The sequence below is a fragment of the Ascaphus truei genome, chromosome 15, assembly GCF_040206685.1.
Source record: "Ascaphus truei isolate aAscTru1 chromosome 15, aAscTru1.hap1, whole genome shotgun sequence".
In the NCBI taxonomy this organism is placed as follows: Eukaryota; Metazoa; Chordata; class Amphibia; order Anura; family Ascaphidae; genus Ascaphus; species Ascaphus truei.
The window spans coordinates 22676117-22699129 of record NC_134497.1 but is presented as its reverse complement, the minus strand read 5'-3'; the positions used below and the strand labels follow the sequence as shown (position 1 = coordinate 22699129).

Below are 23013 nucleotides of genomic sequence, written 5' to 3'. Positions count from 1 at the left end.
ACTTTCCAGGCGTGTCCCCGTAGCTGTGGGTGCAGTTTGTTACCCATCTCACCTCAGTTTCGAGGTCCTTCTTTGTCCGTGGTGAGCACAGCGTAACACACTCATAAAAGCTCAGAACAGCATTATTGTTAAACGCTTGTACTTATACATTGTTATTTGCTAACACGCATCAGTGTGAGACCCGCGGAGGTCTGCGCGTGCACAGCGCTACCCGTGATCTTAGGTCACAGGAGATAGGGCGAGTTTGACGGGAGGGGGCGTGTTTGGATGTTAGTGGTGGCGTGTCCATGACCTCACGCGCCTGTTTCGCCCTCATTGGATAATGATCTTGCGATGGGAGGGGGCGTGATCGTGCATGTCCGGGGGCGTGGCCATGATGCGGCTGGTTCACCATCATTGTGTGAAACGACAGTGGGGGCGTGGCCACGCCTCCGTTGCAGGCTTTGATAAAATGTTGATAGAGTTGTACAAAACCCTGTATCACGGCGCGGCTGCACCTTCAGTGTGACGGGGCGTACTGTGCCCAGCACCATTGAGGAGTGGTGCTTAGACGCACAGCGCAGGCTGCGCCATGCACGCAAACATTACTGGGACCACTGCTTTAATTTTAGCTGTGTGTTGAACCTTGCAGTACAGCGGCGCTGTTAAATGTGCGGCGACGCATGTAGTCGGACATGAGTGACTGGGGGGCAGGTGTTATCGCGCACAATGCACACAGATGCGTGCGCTATGCAAGTCACTGTGACCGCAGCATAACACAACTTATCATGGAAGCATATGTGTACCTTATGCGTTAACATGTACACTGATTAACAGCATAATAAAAAATAGTCCGAATAACAAACATTGCGATGCAAATTGTGAAAAGTATGTCCTTTGTATTTCAGAAAAATCACTCTGACATGGACTCACAATCAATGAATGTACCTGGTTACACAAAGAGTTTGCTGATTTGAGACGTCTCTCACAGTTTAAATGAATGTTACTATGGTTGCAAACACGAATGCTGATTTAATCTGTGATGCTTATTTCTGCTTGTAGTGAATGTAACTTCATCAGTTAACTATTAGTGATGTTACATTTCGTTATTCATAACATTAATCACATTTATACTCATACTAACTATATCATTATATGTAACTGTTTAACAATAATTTTAATTATGTTTAATACATTTATTTCAAATGATTGCATTATGTATATGATTCCCATAAGTTGGACATACTGTATAGCATTAACTACTGTATAACAAAAGTGACTGGATAAGATTTTTAACGTCATGTTTCTTCACAGTTAATAAAATGCATGACAAATGAAACTTTGAACATGTATATGTTTTTTTAAACAATAATGTTCATATAAGTATTATCAACAATTGCAAACCTTCTAACCTTCAAATTTACAAAATGTAACATTTGCCAGCTGAGCTTACAGATCACACAATATGTATATATTTTTTTAAAAATCTATATAGTAGCTACACATTTTCATGGTTGTTAACATACACGTTCATACAGTACTATATTATTCACCAACAGATATATCAAAATTAGATACAAATGCAATCCTAGCATTGTATTTTGATGAACATTACAATTAGTTACACTGTTGTTGACAACTAACAATCAGCATGAAAATTGTTTTAGTTCAAGTTACGACAATGAGTGTGATGACATCACATATTTAGTTACAACACTAGTGAAGGTTGATAACATATTCACGTTCTTTCACTCACATACACCAGCAACAGAGATTAACAAAGGCTACACAGATTTGTATTGAAAGGTGTTCAAAAACATACACAAATGGAGCTTCAATCATGTTCACGTGTGCTAAATCAAAGGAGTCATATATTATCTGTTGTTGCTGTATCCACGGATTGGTTCATATATGCATCCCTGAACCATGAACTCAGTTCTTGTGCAAGTCTCATTTGTTATCAATAATGTGCAGGATATTTGACAGCTACACTAAGAAATATTGATAACAAGCATATAGGACAGCAAGCATTAAATATAATTTGTAGTTGGACAACATTGATCATTCATGCATACATGATATAACCCAAAACGGTTATATTTGTAAAAAATTACATAGAAAAAAATTATACATACCATATCCGGATGTGCTTGGCCAAAGAACACAGATGTTAAATGTGAGGAGGAGGAGAACAAAAACTATCCTATGATGATAAGAAGGTGACACATGTAATTAAACCACACTTTCATTACAGAATTTCTTAATATTCATATCTACCTTGTTGGTTACCTGAAAAATAGGTGTCGATCACATTCTGACGTGTCTCGACACCACTGGCTGTCTGCTCATTGTCACCTGCAGCATATACGGGATGCTCTTCAAGCCCCTCACGTATGTCGCCTTCAAGATTATGACGCAATGCAATATTGTGCAGAATGCAACAACAAATGACTATGTCAGAAACCTTCTCAGGCTTATACTTTAATGCACCGCCAGTTTTATCTAAACACCTGAACCGACTTTTCAACAGTCCAAATGTACGCTCGATAACTGACCGAGTGGATATGTGTGCAACATTATATCTGTCCTCTGCAGGTGATTGCGGATTAGCCAATGGTGTCAAAAGCCACGGTCGGATCCCGTAACCTGAGTCACCTATAATAGAGCGTGTAAATTAATGTACAGACAAAACATTGTAGTAATGTTGTCACATATGTTTCTTTGTCAATTTTGATTATTGTTGAAGCCTAAATATTTTTGACTTCATATTTCATGTCCCATGTCTGAGATGATATTTAAACATGCACATATATCATGTTCAAACAATAAAAAAATATTTCAATAATGATCACTTACACAATCATATGTAGTATATGGCAAATTTGCATTAGGTGACGATAACGATGTTGTATTACAATATGTGAAATCATATATCTCAAGTAACACTTGGATTGATGAGCACTTGTGTTGTAGTGTTATTGTGTGTGTGGGTGTAGGTGGACATATTAGTAACTATCTATCCAATACACTATTATGGTAAATAGAATATGAAAATTGCACAATCATTATGTTAAATATTATTTGCCATTATGATAAAAAGCTAATTTCAAAAACACAATTTTAAATGTGACCAAATTAGACATGATGACATATGTATGTTAACACTTCGGAATATGTACTCACCCACCAGCCAACCATGCCCAAAATTCCCATTTTCAAATGCATGGAAAACTGATGAGTTTCTAAGGATAGATTAATCATGGCTGGAACCACAGACTCTGGCTACCACATTCATTATCTTCATCATGGCATCGCATACCACCTGCACATTCAGGGAATGGTAGTGTTTCCTATTACGGTATGCATGCTCACTCTGACTAGGCGGGATCAAGGCAACATGGGTGCAATCGATTTCACACATGGCATCCCGGCTATGTTATAAAAGCCATTTCTGACTTCCAGCCACTCTGTCTGGTCTCTAGGAAAATGAATATAATTCCTAGCGCGTCTAGTCAGTGCACATAGAAACTGGCTAAAGGCCCGCGAGAATGATGACTGCGAGACCCCGCCCACTATGCCCACAGTTGTTTGAAAAGACGCAGAAGCCAAAAAATTTAATGAGCACAGCATTTTAACAAGACCAGGGACTGCACGACCTCTACTTGTTACACTATCCAAATCTGCTCTTAGTTCTTCGTAAAGACCTAAGATTGCTGCTGAACTCAATCTATAACGACTTATAAACACCTCCTCACTCAGGCCATCTAAAACTGTTCTTTCACGGTACACACGTGGACGGGCTACCAACACGTCTCTCCTCTGTCTTTTCCTCCTATCCCTCTCCTCTCCCTCTCACATCCTGTCTAATTTGTTCCTCCTGCAAAACAAGCCTCCGCCTTCTCATCAGCAAACGTCTTGTTTGCATATCCATGTCGACGTCACAAGGAGTGTTGATTGTTCCTCCTTTAAATACATATGTGATTAGGTCACGTGACTGAATTAAATTAACCTGTTGTCTAAATATATTACCATTTTCATGGCATATTACTGTTTACTGTTTAAATTATCAGTTTTATTTGATCACGGTAAAACAACAGGTAACCGCATCAGAGAGTGCGCGCAAGCCTCGTGCAACCCGCGCATCACGCTGGCAACTTGGTCGTGCGCCATCAGTGCATGCCACGACACCCGCGCCAGTACGGGGACGGAGACTGGAGGCAGGACACGCAGGGACAGAGGAGGAACGCGGATTATAGTTGTGCCGTGTACTCTGAGGTCAGGGCGGGGGCGAGAGGCAGGGACCGCAGACCTCCGGGGAGACTGCGCACCACGCATGCGTCACGCGTCAATGTCAAAGGGTCGGGAGCGACCCTGGGCCCAGGAACAGCAGAGACTGACGGGACCTGCGTGCCGCGCGTAAGTACCCCCGTTAGGTTGCTTTAATTGAATGCCACAGGAACCAGATGAGCGAGTAAGGGGGTTAAAGGGACAGAACCGCCAGACTGGCGAATCCTCACAGAGAGACATTATCCGGGTGGGACCACCCTTGAGGGACGACGCTGAGGATTTCGTGGATCGGCGGATCCTTTGCGAAGTATCTGCAGACCCGGGTGCTGGAGCGCCCGGCAGGTATCGTTACTAAGTGCACCAACATACCGGTTCATTACAGGCTCTGATTACGCCTATAGGGGTGGGTTCTTTGGGGACACTATTGGGATAAGTGACCAAAGGGACTTCTCTCGTACTGTGGACACGGTGTGGGGTACACGGTGGTGGGGTACGCCATGGCGGGGCGTTTTCAGTAAAGACCTTCTGTTTTATGCAAGTGTGTGATCACTGTGATTGTGTCCTGTGAGGGGCTCCTCCCACTCTGTTAAGATCCCTCCCAGGTGGAGGCGCTGCACCAGATTATTAAGTGTATCACCCCAGGCTATCCGTGGCAGAGGCTTAGGCTGCGTCCATAGAAGGACAAGCAGCGCTGAGCCGTGCGAACGCTCCACGCTGAGCCCCTGCATCCTCAATGAGGATGTCTTTAGAGGGGGCTCACGCGAGCGTGCTGAGGAGTTGGATTTTTCAGCCGACAGCCAAGCTGTTTTTCATCGCGCTGTCGGCTGAAAACATCCAATCAGCGCGAAGCAGCGTCACGGCGCCGTGACTTCAGTGCGTCGCGGGCGATTGGCCCAGCGACGTCACTGCCCCGCCTCCCCATCGCGCCCGCTGGCTCGCCTGCATGTGCATGAAATCGCACAGCTTCAGCAGGCAAGCCTCAGCGCTGTTCAGCACTGCTCCCCCCCTCTATGGACGCAGCCTTAGGCTAAGGCCCTGCTCCCAGAGTCAGCGCGCCCGCACTGCAGACAGGCGGGGCGCTGACATACACAGACCGCGATCTGCGGTCTGTAGGGAGCCGGAGCGGGAGGTGGGTGGGAGTGGGAGGCATGAGCGGGAGGGGGGCGTGGCTTGACTGGAGGGGGCCGTGGCTTGACCGGAGGGACCCGCTACTCTTCCCCTCCCCCCCCCCCCGTCCACGGGCTCGGGCTGGAGCTGACAAGCAACACACACACTCATACACACACGCAGGCACTCTCACACACACACACACACACAGAGGCAGGCACACACATACACAAACACAGATAGGCACTCAGGCACACACAAAACACAGACAGGCACTCAGACACACATAGACAAACACAAACACAGACTGCTTTCCCTCCCCGCTCCCCGAAGCCTCCCCTCCTCATTGGCTCACAGCCACACCATGTGACGCGTCGACGCTAGGGAATACAATTCTCTTGTATCCGCTAGCGGCTGACGCGTCACAGCCTGTAGCGAGCTGTGCAGCCAGGGGGGACCGGGACTGGCTCGGTGGGGATTCCCCTGCTGGTGGGGAACGCCCGACCCGCCGCCCGTGCCGCCGAGCGCAGCGGGTCCCAGCCCTTAGGCTCCTGTGAGCCGACAGGTAGAAAGGCAGCACCACTAGTTCCTGTGTCAGGGGTAGGGGGAGGTGTGTGTGTTTTACTTTAGTTGCATTACAGCCTTGGGTTATGTCATATTCAGGTTACCTCCTTCATATCAACATTGACCAAAAGGGAGGAACTGAAGCAGCTTTAGTGAGATATATTAAGGACAAGCAGGAGTATACACATCTACATGCAGAAGAAACTATCTTTCCCTAGCACAGTGCCTGGGAAATGTTACTGTCTTGTTTCTAATCTGCACAGTATGTGACACGTGATCCGTTTTGAAGTCTAAAAACTACAACTCCCATGATCCCCTTAGTGTGAGCATGCGCAGTAGGACACAGAGCTGTGACCTGGATGTAGTCAGTGTCTCCACTTCCGGGAAAGAGAAGATGAAGAAATAAAGTGGTGCAGGAAGCACACAGGAGCCTTTTCTGTAAGTAACTTACTTTGTATTCAAAGCATCAGAGCAGGTATATGCAAACACGTGGCGATTCAGGACAGACACGTCCTCTCCTCAGACCATACACCTTACTGCAATAGTGACACTAACAAGTTTATATACCCCATAGGGGTTACACAATCACCTCATACCCATCACCTGTGTTTACAGCCGGGAAGCCTCAGTACTTCTTCCTGGTTGATGTCTGACGTAATCGCAGCGCTTTATGACGTCAGGTCGCCAAGCAACCTGGAAAACCAATAACAAAATAGAGAGTCACACAGGGACAGCTCAGCACACTTGCTGAACTGTGGAGAAGTTAAAGTGCATAAGTTACACTTAAGTAACAGTAAATTGAAGTAACATGTACGCACTGTATTGGTGCCAAAGGATATTTAATGACTATAAATTAGTCTGAAGAGCTGGGAGCTGCCATGCTGATATTTTCTTTCTTAGATTATTTTTCTGCCAAAACGAAGGGGTGAAAGCTGAAAAGGAGCAAGTTAAAAGATGGTTCAGTTTTATGAGCTTACAGTAAAAAGCAGCATTATTACATACATTTATCTGGGCATAAGATAACAAGGCAAACTGCAAACCATTAGCGATATATAGATTAAAGACATAACTCCTATTATAGATAGTGTAGACACAGAGGCACATAGGCTAGATCATAAGTTTTATCTAGTAGCTTATTGAAGTGAAACTTCTTTAGTGGCATGTACTACATTTTGATGGGACAAACCTGCATTGTGGAGACGCAAAAGTGAAACGGATGTGAGGTGCATGCACGAGCACGTGCGGCACCATTGGAAGGCACAAGTGACGACAGTGCTGGCAGATGAGGCCAACACTTAACTCTATGCCTACAATCGTCCGCGCCGCATAACTGTCTGCGCCGCATAACTGTCTGGCGCTATTCCCATATGCTGCGCATGCCTCTCACGGCTCCTGCTCCGGTAATGGAGGAAGTGGGGAATTTGAGCATGCCTCGTCCCACGCTGCACTGCCAGAGGGGGGGGGGGGAGGAGGAAGGAAGAGCGCTGAGTGCGCACACACGTACGTTACTGTGCCCTGTCCTCTCCTGCTCCGGTAACGGGGAGCGTGGGGGGTGGGGTTTAGGCGCGCTGCGTCCCCCTTAGCACCACCAGACGGGGAGGAAGAGCGCTGAGCGTGCCCTTCAGTACACCTCCCCCTCACCCCCCCCACCTCCGCCGGGGGCCTGGCTGCAGCAGGACACACAGCCATGTCCGCAGCTCCGCCGGGGGTAGAGAATGGGGGCTGCTCCGGTCGTGTACCTCCGGAGAGGGGGGGGCTGCTGCTCAGGAGACTCAGACAGAGCCTCCTGTGTCCGCAGCCCCCCCGGGGTGAGGGGTGTCAGGAAAGAGGGGGGGCAGGACACCAGACAGAGAGACATACACACCATACACTGACACACACACACACACACAGAGACTGACACACACACACATTCACTGACTGACACACACTCACGCCAGTGATGCGCCGAACACCGCCCCCGAGTGATGTGCCTATCCCCCCCAGTGAGCTGCCGAGCACCCCCTCATGTCCCCGTACATGGAGAAGCCCCATGAGACAGGACCAAGGCTCGGGAGCGAGCACATGTCAGTGGAACTCATGAATATAAATATGCGTTCTACTGACTGCATTACACAGGGATTTATTGAACCCTCGAGCCGAATCTTCCCAGATTGATCACAGGAGAACGGATTGATCGGCAACTTAGCTAATCACTTGTCAGTGATTGGGATGCGCATATTGAACGGAAACATATTTTTTTTTTTTTAAAGGCCGCTTGAACTGCTGCTTTAAATACAACTAAGCGACAGGAAAACATGAAATCACTTGGAGTACGTGACTTACTTGAAAAGAATGAAATCACCATTTAACCCTTTGGTTGCCCTTTTGATGTAGCTGCTGTCACCGCGTCTGGCACCATGAGGTAATAGCTACGTCATAGTAATCCTGCTGGTGCTTCTGTGCAGGGCAGGACTATCACTATCTATCTACCTCCAAAAGGTAGGGTGTAGGTGTGTGACGGACGGGGGGCGATAGACCGGGGGGGGAGGGGAGAGCGAGCAGCAGAGGGCATGTGTGGGGGCTCGCTGCACCTTCTTGCAGCCCAGGGTCCCCCGCTGCAGCCCTCCGCTCACACCACGCCGCTCCCTATGGACCGCAGTGGTCACCTTGTTATATCAACCCCACTTTCTGTTTAGTTGCACCGGAAGAAAACTCACCTTTGTGTCACTTGTGTCATCTTATCGAGGAATTTTTAATTACAACAGTGTTTTTATTTATTTTTAAGTAATAAGAAAGTAGTCACTGGTGTGGCCTGTGGCTCCCATTCCAATCAAACTGTGGTGCATACAAGTGAGCCATCGTATATACATTGCTCTCCATTAACTTCTGTTCTCCTCAAAAACTGTAGAGAAGAAAGAAAAGACATGTCACATTATTATCAACTTGTATCTTTTTTCAGCTCTTGTATCAAATAGACCAGGGGTGAGCAAACTTTTTATGCCGAGCCCCCCTTTTCATCCTTGAAATTTCTCGGCCCCCCCCCTGCCTGATGTAATCGATCACATGAAGAAAAAAAAACCTTTATTAAACGGTATACAATGTAAATACAAAATGTCTAAATACTTATTTCAACAGCTTGTGCTTGCAAAATTAGGCTGCGTCCACGCTGCCGCTGAGAGCGGTGACATCACCAACTCTCCAAGCATGAACACAGGGTGTCCTGCATAATTTTGCAAGCATAAGCGGGGGGGGGGGAGGCATGGATCGGGGCTATTTTTGTGTGTGTTTGTGTGGCTGTGTGTGTTTGTGTGGCTGTGTGTGTGAGTGTATTGACTGCTGCTGAGCGTGCTTCAAAGTCAATTTTGTTTGTCTCCCCAAGTGCCAAGCGTGGGGAGCGTATGCCCCCCAGTTTGCGCACTCAATCACAACTAACACAGACACAACACACACACAATCACAAGACGCACACATACAACACACAATCAATCACAACCAACAGACACAACACACACACTTAATTACCACACACACACACACTCAATCACAACACACACATACTCACAACACACACAGACACAACACACTCAATCACAACACACACACACATACATACTCACAACACACACACACTCAATCCCAACGCACACTCTCAATCACAACAGACACAACACACAATCATAAGTCACACACTTTCACCTGGTGGAGGAAGTACTACTTTAAGCCTGCTCCTGTCCCCCATGCTGCTGAAAACTGGGGCAGGTAACACAGGAGGAGGAGGGGATGTCTGTGTGCAGGGAAGGAATGCCCTGCCTCGCAGCAAGACACAACACGGAGCAGCAGCACGGAGCTTGGCTGCCCATGCACAGCTCGGCCCGCCCCCAGGTTTCACCGCACTCTGCCTGCGCCCCCCCCCCTAAATAATCTTGCGCCCCCCCCCCGCCCCCCAGTTTGCGCACCGCTGAAATAGACATTACTTTGAGACCTCACTAACTGTCCCAATTTTAGGTTTGTAAATTGGGTGAGAAACGAGGAAGAACAGAACCTTGTGGCGTTCCAGTACCACAGGATAATCTCCTACAGAACCTGCACAGACCTCCCCCCATACACAGAGCTCCTGGTTTGGAGATGAATATGGGAAAGAGCTTGGTATCAAGGTGGGTAAGCTGTGGAAAAGTAACGCACCAGCACAAGGTAATCAGGAATATTCAAGTAAAAACTGCCGTACATCAAGTTCCGATATTTATCGGAACAGGAGGAACAGCAGAAATACTGCAAATATTTTATCACCTACTCCAGGCTGGCGTTAGCCCTGCCTTTCATATGTATATAATAGCCACTATACTGCCCATTATATACATTGGCAAGATGAGCTAAATCAACATGGAATAGATGATAAAATAGTTGTTAAAATACATTACAGTACATATTAACCCATTAGTAGTCCACAGGTCAACTAGTCATCGGTTTCAATGACTAGCTGACCACACAGGTGATAATATACACATTACAGTACCTACCCACCTTTGCCATCATAGTGGCTAGTAAAGCATGGTTATTTCTTGGTTTGCCCCGAAGGCATAAACTAAACACTACGGCTCAGATTCATCAAATTCTATTAAAGTGGAGTTTATATCGCACCTGGGGAAATAATAAATTAACGGGTGTTATTACTGCAATTTTAAGGCAGTATATATCAAAATTGTGGTAATAATTTACTGGGTGCGGTATTTGGGCCACTCGCGATATGGGAATTAACGCCACCGTTCATAATGCTTTACATACCGCATTGGGTTTCTATCATATGCTTCTGTAATATCTATTATTACAGAAACCTATGATCAAAATAACATTAATCTGTTTAATGCCTGTGGTTACCAAGGTATACCAAAGGGATTAATACTTTATTAAAAGAAAACATTACCTAACCCTGTTAACCCCGTTAGAGTCCAGTAAAACATTTCAATTCTAGTCGCTAAGGTAATTAAGGGATAAACCCCTCTCATCACCACCCCTCCCCCCCCAACAGAAAGCCTAACCACCCCCCCCCAGGGCAACTACCGCCATCACCCCCGTCCCCTACCTCCGCCCCCCATCTAGACTAATGCCCAATATCCCTATTAGACTAATGCCCAATATCCCTATTAGACAAATGTGGTTTTAAACATTAACACAAAATATGTACACGTTTAAAACAAAACAGAACATTAAAAATACATTTTACACATAAAACCATTGATTATCACTGTGAATAACTAGGCTGGTGGCGCGTATGCCGGTGCAGGTACGGCTCACAACGCGCGCATGCAGGCCCGCCCACCACCGCGTGCATGTGCAGGACCGCAGTAGTCGGCCGCAAGTTCCATAATCAGCCGTCTGGACCCCTTCCAATACCTCGCCCACACCGAACACAGAACTTGGCCACAACTTACATGCTCTGGTGACTGTTCCACACCAAACTCTCTGGTGCACAGGTGGGCCCACTCCCAATGCTACACACAAAAACAAACAGTCACAGACAATAAAAAACAGTCTCTCATACACTCATTCACGCATATACACACAGTCACACTTACACACAGTCACAGTCATACACACAAACACACACAATTTACAGTTAGTATAAATGTAGACGCACAAATAGCTAAAACGGTGTGGGGGGAGGGGTTGCCGAGCACGCACGTTCTAAGTCAAGCTTCTTTGCATTTTCTCACTGAAATTGTGTTTGAATTTTAATGAAAAAGATCCCCATCAGAAATACATTTTCTGTTACAAAACAGTTACAAAGGACAAAGAAGTTTCACTTAAAATGTGCGTGCTTGGTACAAACTTTTTTTGATAACTAATGCCTCATTTCACCTAATTTTCTAATTATGTATTTTTTTTTTGTCTCGTCTAGTACAAAAAGACAAGCTCCAATAATCCACCCATGCCAACACTGCAAGGTTGCTTTTAGCAGTCAGGATTACCTCCTCAAACATCTGAAGTTGAAACACCCAAATGAGTATATGGAAAAGATGAAGACAGAACAATCTTGCAACATTCCAATAAATATGACAGAAAATGCATCTTTCAACCAGTCAAGGCAATTAATAAACAATGTAACTGCTTCTCATTCCAAAATATATAGATTAGAATCTGCCACAGGAAAAGATCTTGGAGAAAGTGGGAAGAGTATGACTTGGTTATCAGACCAGAACGCACAGAAGAGAACACAGACCGGGGAGAGACCACATGTATGTGGGGAATGTGGGAAGGGATTTAGTCGGTTATCCAACCTGGACATACACAAGAGGACACACACAGGGGAGAAACCGCATGTATGTGGGGAATGTGGGAAGGGATTTAGTCAGTTATCCAGCCTGAACATACACAAGAGGACACACACAGGGGAGAGACCACATGTATGTGGGGAATGTGGGATGGGATTTAGTGTGTCATCCAGCCTGAACACACACAAGTGGAAACACACAGGGGAGAGACCGCATGTATGTGGGGAATGTGGGATGGGATTTAGTGACTTATCCGGCCTGAACATACACAAGAGGACACACACAGGGGTGAGACCGTATGTATGTGGGGAGTGTGGGAAGGGATTTATTGTCTTATCCAGTCTGAACAGTCACGAGAGGACACACACAGGGGAGAGACCGCATGTATGTGAGGAATGTGGGAAGGGATTTAGTGTGTCATACAGCCTGAACACACACAAGAGGACACACACAGGGGAGAGACCTTATGTATGTGGGGAGTGTGGGAAGGGATTTAGTCAGTTAGCCAGCCTGAACAGACACAAGAGGACACACACAGGGGAGAGACCGCATGTATGTGGGGAATGTGGGAAGGGATTTAGTGAATTATCCTACCTGAACACACACAAGAGGACACACACAGGGGAAAAAACACATGTATGTGGGGAATGTGGGAAGATATTTAGTGTCTTATCCAGCCTGAAGAAACACAATAGGACACACACAGGGCAGAGACCGCATGTATGTGGGGAATGTGGGAAGGGATTTAGTGATTTATCCAACCTGAACAAACACAAGAGGACACACACAGGGGAGAAACCGCATGTATGTGGGAAATGTGGGAAGGGATTTAGTGATTTATCCAGCCTGAACACACACAAGAGGACACACACAGGGGAGAGACCGCATGTATGTGGGGAATGTGAGAAAGGATTTAGTGATTTATCCAGCCTGAGGAAACACAAGAGGACACACACAGGGGAGAGACCGCATGGATGTGGGGAATGTAGGAAGGGCTTTAGTGATTTATCCAGCCTGAGGAGACACAAGAGGACACACACAGGGGAGAGACCGCATGTATGTGGGGAATGTGGGAAGGGATTTAGTCGGTTATCCAACCTGGACATACACAAGAGGACACACACAGGGGAGAAACCGCATGTATGTGGGGAATGTGGGAAGGGATTTAGTCAGTTATCCAGCCTGAACATACACAAGAGGACACACACAGGGGAGAGACCACATGTATGTGGGGAATGTGGGATGGGATTTAGTGTGTCATCCAGCCTGAACACACACAAGTGGAAACACACAGGGGAGAGACCGCATGTATGTGGGGAATGTGGGATGGGATTTAGTGACTTATCCGGCCTGAACATACACAAGAGGACACACACAGGGGTGAGACCGTATGTATGTGGGGAGTGTGGGAAGGGATTTATTGTCTTATCCAGTCTGAACAGTCACGAGAGGACACACACAGGGGAGAGACCGCATGTATGTGAGGAATGTGGGAAGGGATTTAGTGTGTCATACAGCCTGAACACACACAAGAGGACACACACAGGGGAGAGACCTTATGTATGTGGGGAGTGTGGGAAGGGATTTAGTCAGTTAGCCAGCCTGAACAGACACAAGAGGACACACACAGGGGAGAGACCGCATGTATGTGGGGAATGTGGGAAGGGATTTAGTGAATTATCCTACCTGAACACACACAAGAGGACACACACAGGGGAAAAAACACATGTATGTGGGGAATGTGGGAAGATATTTAGTGTCTTATCCAGCCTGAAGAAACACAATAGGACACACACAGGGCAGAGACCGCATGTATGTGGGGAATGTGGGAAGGGATTTAGTGATTTATCCAACCTGAACAAACACAAGAGGACACACACAGGGGAGAAACCGCATGTATGTGGGAAATGTGGGAAGGGATTTAGTGATTTATCCAGCCTGAACACACACAAGAGGACACACACAGGGGAGAGACCGCATGTATGTGGGGAATGTGAGAAAGGATTTAGTGATTTATCCAGCCTGAGGAAACACAAGAGGACACACACAGGGGAGAGACCGCATGGATGTGGGGAATGTAGGAAGGGCTTTAGTGATTTATCCAGCCTGAGGAGACACAAGAGGACACACACAGGGGAGAGACCGCATGTATGTGGGGAATGTGGGAAGGGATTTAGTCGGTTATCCAACCTGGACATACACAAGAGGACACACACAGGGGAGAAACCGCATGTATGTGGGGAATGTGGGAAGGGATTTAGTCAGTTATCCAGCCTGAACATACACAAGAGGACACACACAGGGGAGAGACCACATGTATGTGGGGAATGTGGGATGGGATTTAGTGTGTCATCCAGCCTGAACACACACAAGTGGAAACACACAGGGGAGAGACCGCATGTATGTGGGGAATGTGGGATGGGATTTAGTGACTTATCCGGCCTGAACATACACAAGAGGACACACACAGGGGTGAGACCGTATGTATGTGGGGAGTGTGGGAAGGGATTTATTGTCTTATCCAGTCTGAACAGTCACGAGAGGACACACACAGGGGAGAGACCGTATGTATGTGAGGAATGTGGGAAGGGATTTAGTGTGTCATACAGCCTGAACACACACAAGAGGACACACACAGGGGAGAGACCTTATGTATGTGGGGAGTGTGGGAAGGGATTTAGTCAGTTAGCCAGCCTGAACAGACACAAGAGGACACACACAGGGGAGAGACCGCATGTATGTGGGGAATGTGGGAAGGGATTTAGTGAATTATCCTACCTGAACACACACAAGAGGACACACACAGGGGAAAAAACACATGTATGTGGGGAATGTGGGAAGATATTTAGTGTCTTATCCAGCCTGAAGAAACACAATAGGACACACACAGGGCAGAGACCGCATGTATGTGGGGAATGTGGGAAGGGATTTAGTGATTTATCCAACCTGAACAAACACAAGAGGACACACACAGGGGAGAAACCGCATGTATGTGGGAAATGTGGGAAGGGATTTAGTGATTTATCCAGCCTGAACACACACAAGAGGACACACACAGGGGAGAGACCGCATGTATGTGGGGAATGTGAGAAAGGATTTAGTGATTTATCCAGCCTGAGGAAACACAAGAGGACACACACAGGGGAGAGACCGCATGGATGTGGGGAATGTAGGAAGGGCTTTAGTGATTTATCCAGCCTGAGGAGACACAAGAGGACACACACAGGGGAGAGACCGCATGTATGTGGGGAATGTGGGAAGGGATTTAGTCTGTTATCCAACCTGAGGAGACACAAGAGGACACACCCAGGGGAGAGACCTATCTCTAAAGCCAGGCATGTTTAGGGATAAGAATAGAAAAAACAGGCTCTGGGGCACTCCTAAGCCAATCAATCCCAACTGGATAAATAAATAAGCACTGGCCTCAAAACTGAATAAAGTGAAACAATTATTTATTGCAACACTAGCTGAGAGACCCGGCGTTGCTCGTGAGTTACATTTTCTGCTATGAGGGGGGGGGGGCAGTGGACAGGAAGGGGGAAACAGTGGACAGGAGGGGGGATGACAGTGGACAGAAGGGGGTGGGACACAGTGGAAAGGAGGGGGGGCAGTGGACAGGAGGGGGTGGTGGGACAGTGGACAGGAGGGGGTGGTGGGACAGTGGACAGGAGGGGGTGGTGGGACAGTGGACAGGAGGGGGTGGGGGGACAGTGAACAGGAGGGGGTGGGGGCAGTGGACAGGAGGGGGGGCAGTGGACAGGAGGGGGGTCAGTGGACAGGAGGGGGTGGTGGGACAGTGGACAGGAGGGGGGGGGTGGGACAGTGGTCAGGAGGGGGTGAGGGGACAGTGGACATGTTTATCCGCTCCCCCCTCTCTGCTCCTCCTCCCCCCCCACATACGCAGCTCCGGTCCCCACCCTACAGTGTCTGACACACACACAGTGTGTCCCACACACACACACACACACACTGTCCCCCCCCCCCACACACACACACACACACACACACACACACACACACACACACACACACTGTGTCCCACACACACACACAGTGTCCCACACACACACACACACTGTGTCCCACACACACACACACTGTGTCCCACACACACACACACAGTGTGTCCCACACACACACTGTCCCACACACACACACACACACACACACACACACACACACACACACACACACACTGTCCACCACACACACAGTGTCCCACACACACACAGTGTCCCACACACACACACACACACACAGTGACACACACACACACACACACAGTGACCCACACACACACACACAGTGACACACACACAGTGACACACACACAGTGACACACACACATGTCTTAGGCACTCGGCACCGCGAGGCAGGAATGGGGTCCTTCCGGGCGCCGCCATCTTAGGCACTCGGCACCGCGAGGCAGCTGCAGTCTGCCTGGTCACCGCCGGGGGGGAGGTGAGCTGAGCGCCGGGGAGGGAGGGAAGGAGCGAGCTGAGCACCGGGGAGGGAAGGAGCGAGCTGAGCGCCGGGGAGGGAAGGAGCGAGGGGGGGTGGACAGTGGACAGGAGGGGGGGACAGTGGACAGGAGGGGGTGGACAGTGGACAGGAGAAGGGGACAGTGGACAGGAGGAGGGGGGTTAGTGGACAGGAGGAGGGGGGGACAGTGAACAGGAGGGGGGGGACAGTGGACAGGAGGGGGTGGGACAGTGGACGGGGGCAGTGGACAGGAGGGTGGCAGTGGACAGGAGGGGGTGGTGGGACAGTGGACAGGAGGGGGTGGGGGACAGTGGATGGGAGGGGGTGGGGGCACAGTGGACAGGAGGGGGTGGACAGGAGGGAGGGGGACAGTGGACAGGAGGGGGGCAGTGAACAGGAGGGGGGACAGTGGACAGGAGGGGAGGGACAGTGGACAGGAGGGGGGGACAGTGGACAGGAGGGGGGGGACAATGGACAGGAGGGGGGGACAGTGGACAGGAGGGGGGGGACAGTGAACAGGAGGGGGGGACAGTGAACAGGAGGAGGGACAGTGGAGAGGAGGGGGGGACAGTGGACAGGAGGGGGGACGACACAGTGGACAGGAGGGGTGACGACACAGTGGACAGGAGGGGGGACAGTGGACAGGAGGGGACGACACAGTGGACAGGAGGGGGGGGACACAGTGGACAGGAGGGGGGGACAGTGGACAAGAGGGGGGACGACACAGTGGACAGGAGGGGGGACGACACAGAGGACAGGAGGGGGGACGACACAGTGGACAGGAGGGGGGACGACACAGTGGACAGGAGGGACGACGACACAGTGGACAGGAGGGGGGATGACACAGTGGACAGGAGGGGGGACGACACAGTGGACAGGAGGGGGGGGGGACAGTGGACAGGAGGGGGGACGACAGTGGACAGGAGGGGGGGACAGTGGACAGGAGGGGGGGACAGTGGACAGAAGGGGACAGTGGACAGGAGGGGGGTGGGACAGTGGACAGGAGGGGGGTGGGACAGTGGACAGGAGGGGGGGGACAGTGGACAGGAGGAGGGAGGTTAGTGGACAGGAGGAGGGGGGACAGTGGACAGGAGGAGGGGGGACTGGACAGGAGGGGGTGGGACAGTGGACAGGGGGGCAGTGGACAGAAGGGTGGCAGTGGACAGGAGGGGGGGGTGGGACAGTGAACAGGAGGGGGTGGGGGACAGTGGACGGGAGGGGGTGGAGGACAGTGGACGGGAGGGGGTGGGGGCACAGTGGACACAAGGGTGGACAGTGGACAGGAGGGGGGTGGACAGTGGACGAGGGTGGGACAGTGGACAGGAGGGGGGGACAGTGGACAGGAAGGGGGCAGTGAACAGGAGGGGGGACAGTGGACAGGAGGGGGGGGACAGTGGACAGGAGGGGGGACAGTGGAAAGGAGGGGGGACAGTGGACAGGAGGGGGGTGGACAGTGGACAGGAGTGGGGGGACAGTGGACAGGAGGGGGGGGACAGTGGACAGGAGGAGGGGGGCAGTGGACAGGAGGGGGGGACAGTGGACAGGAGGGGGGACAGTGGACAGGAGGGGGGGGACAGTGGACAGGAGGGGGGGACAGTGGACAGGAGGGGGGACAGTGGACAGGAGGGGGGACAGTGAACAGGAGGGGGGGACAGTGAACAGGAGGGGGGACAGTGGACAGGAGGGGGGGACAGTGGACAGGAGGGGACGACACAGTGGACAGGAGGGGGGACGACACAGTGGACAGGAGGGGGGGACAGTGGACAGGAGGGGGGGACAGTGGACAGGAGGGACGACACAGTAGACAGGAGGGGGGACAACACAGTGGACAGGAGGGGGGACGACAGTGGACAAGAAGGGGGACGACACAGTGGACAGGAGGGGGGACGACACAGTGGACAGGAGGGGGGATGACACAGTGGACAGGAGGGGGGATGACACAGTGGACAGGAGGGGGGACGACACAGTGGACAGGAGGGGGGACGACACAGTGGACAGGAGGGGGGACTGCAGTGGACAGGAGGGGGGACAACAGTGGACAGGAGGGGGGACAGTGGACAGGAGGGGGGGACAGTGGACAGGAGGGGGGGGACAGTGGACAGGAGGGGGGGACAGTGGACAGAAGGGGGGACAGTGGACAGGAGGGGGGTGGGACAGTGGACAGGAGGGGGGGACAGTGGACAGAAGGAGGGGGGTTAGTGGACAGGAGATGGGGGGGACAATGGACAGGAGGGGGTGGGACAGTGAACAGGAGGGGGGACAGTGGACAGGAGGGGACGACACAGTGGACAGGAGGGGGGACGACACAGTGGACAGGAGGGGGGACGACACAGTGGACAGGAGGGGGGGACAGTGGACAGGAGGGGGGACAGTGGACAGGAGGGGACGACACAGTGGACAGGAGGGGGGACGACACAGTAGACAGGAGGGGGGACGACAGTGGACAAGAGGGACGACACAGTGGACAGGAGGGGGGACGACACAGTGGACAGGAGGGGGGATGATACAGTGGACAGGAGGGGGGACGACACAGTGGACAGGAGGGGGGACGACAGTGGACAGGAGGGGGGACGACAGTGGACAGGAGGGGGGGACAGTGGACAGGAGGGGGGACAGTGGACAGGAGGGGGGGGGGCAGTGGATAGAAGGGTGGACAGGAGGGGGGTGGGACAGTGGACAGGAGGGGGGGACAGTGGACAGGAGGAGGGGGGTTAGTGGACAGGAGGAGGGGGGACAGTGGACAGGAGGGGGGGACACTGGACAGGAGGAGGGGGGACAGTGGACAGAAGGGGGTGGGACAGTGGACAGGGGGGCAGTGGACAGGAGGGTGGCAGTGGACAGGAGGGGGTGGTGGGACAGTGGACAGGAGGGGGTGGGGGACAGTGGACGGGAGGGGGTGGAGGACAGTGGACGGGAGGGGGGGGCAGTGGATAGAAGGGTGGACAGGAGGGGGGTGGGACAGTGGACAGGAGGGGGGGACAGTGGACAGGAGGAGGGGGGTTAGTGGACAGGAGGAGGGGGGACAGTGGACAGGAGGGGGGACAGTGGACAGGAGGGGGGGACAGTGGACAGGAGGGGGGACAGTGGACAGGAGGGGTGACGACACAGTGGACAGGAGGGGGGACGACACAGTGGACAGGAGGGGGGACGACAGTGGACAAGAAGGGGGACGACACAGTGGACAGGAGGGGGGACGACACAGTGGACAGGAGGGGGGATGACACAGTGGACAGAAGGGGGGACGACACAGTGGACAGGAGGGGAGATGACACAGTGGACAGGAGGGGGGACGACACAGTGGACAGGAGGGGGGACTGCAGTGGACAGGAGGGGGGACAACAGTGGACAGGAGGGGGGGGCAGTGGACAGGAGGGGGAGGGACAGTGGACAGGAGGGGGGGACAGTGGACAGGAGGGGGGGACAGTGGACAGAAGGGGGGACAGTGGACAGGAGGGGGGTGGGACAGTGGACAGGAGGGGGGGACAGTGGACAGAAGGAGGGGGGTTAGTGGACAGGAGATGGGGGGACAGTGGACAGGTGGGGGGGGGGACAATGGACAGGAGGGGGTGGGACAGTGAACGGGGGCAGTGGACAGGAGGGTGGCAGTGGACAGGAGGGGGTGGTGGGACAGTGGACAGGAGGGGGTGGGGGACAGTGGACGGGAGGGGGTGGAGGACAGTGGATGGGAGGGGGTGGGGGCACAGTGGACAGGAGGGGGTGGACAGTGGACAGGAGGGGGGTGGACAGTGGACGAGGGTGGGACAGTGGACAGGAGGGGGGACAGTGGACAGGAGGGGGGCAGTGAACAGGAGGGGGGGACAGTGGACAGGAGGGGGGACAGTGGACAGGAGGGGGGACAGTGGACAGGAGGGGAGGGACAGTGGACAGGAGGGGGGACAGTGGACAGGAGGGGGGGACAGTGGAAAGGAGGGGGGGACAGTGGACAGGAGGGGGGTGGACAGGAGGGGAAGGGTAGTGGACAGGAGGGGGGGGTGGACAGGAGGGGGGGACAGCAGACAGGAGGGGGTGGACAGGAGGGGGGGACAGTGGACAGGAGGGGGGGACAGTGGACAGGAGGGGACAACACAGTGGACAGGAGGGGGGACGACACAGTGGACAGGAGGGGGGACGACACAGTGGACAGGAGGGGGGGACAGTGGACAGGAGGGGTGGACAGTGGACAGGAGGGGGGTGGACAGTGGACAGGAGGGGGGGACAGTGGACAGGAGGGGACGACACAGTGGACAGGAGGGGGGACGACACAGTGGACAGGAGGGGGGACGACACAGTGGACAGGAGGGGGGGACAGTGGACAGGAGGGGGGACAGTGGACAGGAGGGGACGACACAGTGGACAGGAGGGGGGACGACACAGTAGACAGGAGGGGGGACGACAGTGGACAAGAGGGACGACACAGTGGACAGGAGGGGGGACGACACAGTGGACAGGAGGGGGGATGATACAGTGGACAGGAGGGGGGACGACACAGTGGACAGGAGGGGGGACGACAGTGGACAGGAGGGGGGACAACAGTGGACAGGAGGGGGGGACAGTGGACAGGAGGGGGGGACAGTGGACAGGAGGGGGGGGCAGTGGATAGAAGGGTGGACAGGAGGGGGGTGGGACAGTGGACAGGAGGGGGGGACAGTGGACAGAAGGAGGGGGGTTAGTGGACAGGAGGAGGGGGGACAGTGGACAGGAGGGGGGGACACTGGACAGGAGGAGGGGGGACAGTGGACAGAAGGGGGTGGGACAGTGGACAGGGGGGCAGTGGACAGGAGGGTGGCAGTGGACAGGAGGGGGTGGTGGGACAGTGGACAGGAGGGGGTGGGGGACAGTGGACGGGAGGGGGTGGAGGACAGTGGACGGGAGGGGGGGGCAGTGGATAGAAGGGTGGACAGGAGGGGGGTGGGACAGTGGACAGGAGGGGGGGACAGTGGACAGGAGGAGGGGGGTTAGTGGACAGGAGGAGGGGGGACAGTGGACAGGAGGGGGGACAGTGGACAGGAGGGGGGGACAGTGGACAGGAGGGGGGACAGTGGACAGGAGGGGTGACGACACAGTGGACAGGAGGGGGGACGACACAGTGGACAGGAGGGGGGACGACAGTGGACAAGAAGGGGGACGACACAGTGGACAGGAGGGGGCACGACACAGTGGACAGGAGGGGGGATGACACAGTGGACAGGAGGGGGGACGACACAGTGGACAGGAGGGGAGATGACACAGTGGACAGGAGGGGGGACGACACAGTGGACAGGAGGGGGGACTGCAGTGGACAGGAGGGGGGACAACAGTGGACAGGAGGGGGGGACAGTGGACAGGAGGGGGAGGGACAGTGGACAGGAGGGGGGGACAGTGGACAGGAGGGGGGGACAGTGGACAGAAGGGGGGACAGTGGACAGGAGGGGGGTGGGACAGTGGACAGGAGGGGGGGACAGTGGACAGAAGGAGGGGGGTTAGTGGACAGGAGATGGGGGGACAGTGGACAGGTGGGGGGGGGACAATGGACAGGAGGGGGTGGGACAGTGAACGGGGGCAGTGGACAGGAGGGTGGCAGTGGACAGGAGGGGGTGGTGGGACAGTGGACAGGAGGGGGTGGGGGACAGTGGACGGGAGGGGGTGGAGGACAGTGGATGGGAGGGGGTGGGGGCACAGTGGACAGGAGGGGGTGGACAGTGGACAGGAGGGGGGTGGACAGTGGACGAGGGTGGGACAGTGGACAGGAGGGGGGACAGTGGACAGGAGGGGGGCAGTGAACAGGAGGGGGGGACAGTGGACAGGAGGGGGGACAGTGGACAGGAGGGGGGACAGTGGACAGGAGGGGAGGGACAGTGGACAGGAGGGGGGGCAGTGGACAGGAGGGGGGGACAGTGGAAAGGAGGGGGGGACAGTGGACAGGAGGGGGGTGGACAGGAGGGGAAGGGTAGTGGACAGGAGGGGGGGGTGGACAGGAGGGGGGGACAGCAGACAGGAGGGGGTGGACAGGAGGGGGGGACAGTGGACAGGAGGGGGGGACAGTGGACAGGAGGGGACAACACAGTGGACAGGAGGGGGGACGACACAGTGGACAGGAGGGGGGACGACACAGTGGACAGGAGGGGGGGACAGTGGACAGGAGGGGTGGACAGTGGACAGGAGGGGGGTGGACAGTGGACAGGAGGGGGGGACAGTGGACAGGAGGGGGGGCAGTGAACGGGAGGGGGGACAGTGGATGGGAGGGGGGGCAGTGGACAGGAGGGGGGTGGACAGTGGACAGGAGGGAGGGGACAGTGGACAGGAGGGGGAGACAGTGGACAGGAGGGGGGTGGACAGTGGACAGGAGGGGGGGGCAGTGGACAGG

General features: G+C 53.0%; 2 protein-coding genes and 1 long non-coding RNA gene across 6 annotated transcripts in view; 2 read left to right on the top strand and 1 right to left on the bottom strand.

Annotated features, from left to right (window-relative positions):
• Positions 1–6591, bottom strand: part of LOC142466689 (uncharacterized) — an 8067-nt gene extending 1476 nt beyond the window's left edge. Inside the window, exons 1-2 of the long non-coding RNA XR_012788190.1 lie at positions 6541–6591; positions 2115–2182 (exon numbers count right to left, since the gene is read on the bottom strand). This is a non-coding gene — a long non-coding RNA (uncharacterized LOC142466689). The remainder of the gene's footprint in view (positions 1–2114; positions 2183–6540) is intronic.
• LOC142466681 (uncharacterized) overlaps positions 6280–23013 on the top strand; it is a 262650-nt gene continuing 245916 nt past the window's right edge. Inside the window, exon 1 of the mRNA XM_075571971.1 lies at positions 6280–6375. The gene's annotated coding sequence lies outside the window, so the exon portion shown is untranslated. The remainder of the gene's footprint in view (positions 6376–23013) is intronic.
• On the top strand, positions 6297–15627 carry LOC142466671 (uncharacterized). 4 transcript variants are annotated; one of them, XM_075571940.1, is made up of 5 exons: positions 6297–6375; positions 8190–8341; positions 8879–9010; positions 9925–10073; positions 11816–15627. In XM_075571940.1, exons 4-5 carry the CDS (start codon positions 10045–10047, stop codon positions 15531–15533), a joined length of 3747 nt encoding a protein of 1248 aa, XP_075428055.1. In that variant the 5' UTR covers positions 6297–6375; positions 8190–8341; positions 8879–9010; positions 9925–10044; the 3' UTR covers positions 15534–15627. The 4 variants fall into 4 exon arrangements, with proteins under 4 accessions (XP_075428055.1, XP_075428053.1, XP_075428054.1 ...); XM_075571938.1 differs by having other exon boundaries at positions 8879–9019; XM_075571939.1 differs by lacking the exon at positions 8879–9010.

Coding starts and splice junctions, on each gene's coding strand:
- LOC142466671 (XM_075571939.1), top strand. CDS start 10,045: ATGAATATGGGAAAGAGCTTGGTATCAAG. Junction 10,074..11,815: donor GGAAAGAGCTTGGTATCAAG/GTGGGTAAGCTG, acceptor TGTCTCGTCTAG/TACAAAAAGACAAGCTCCAA.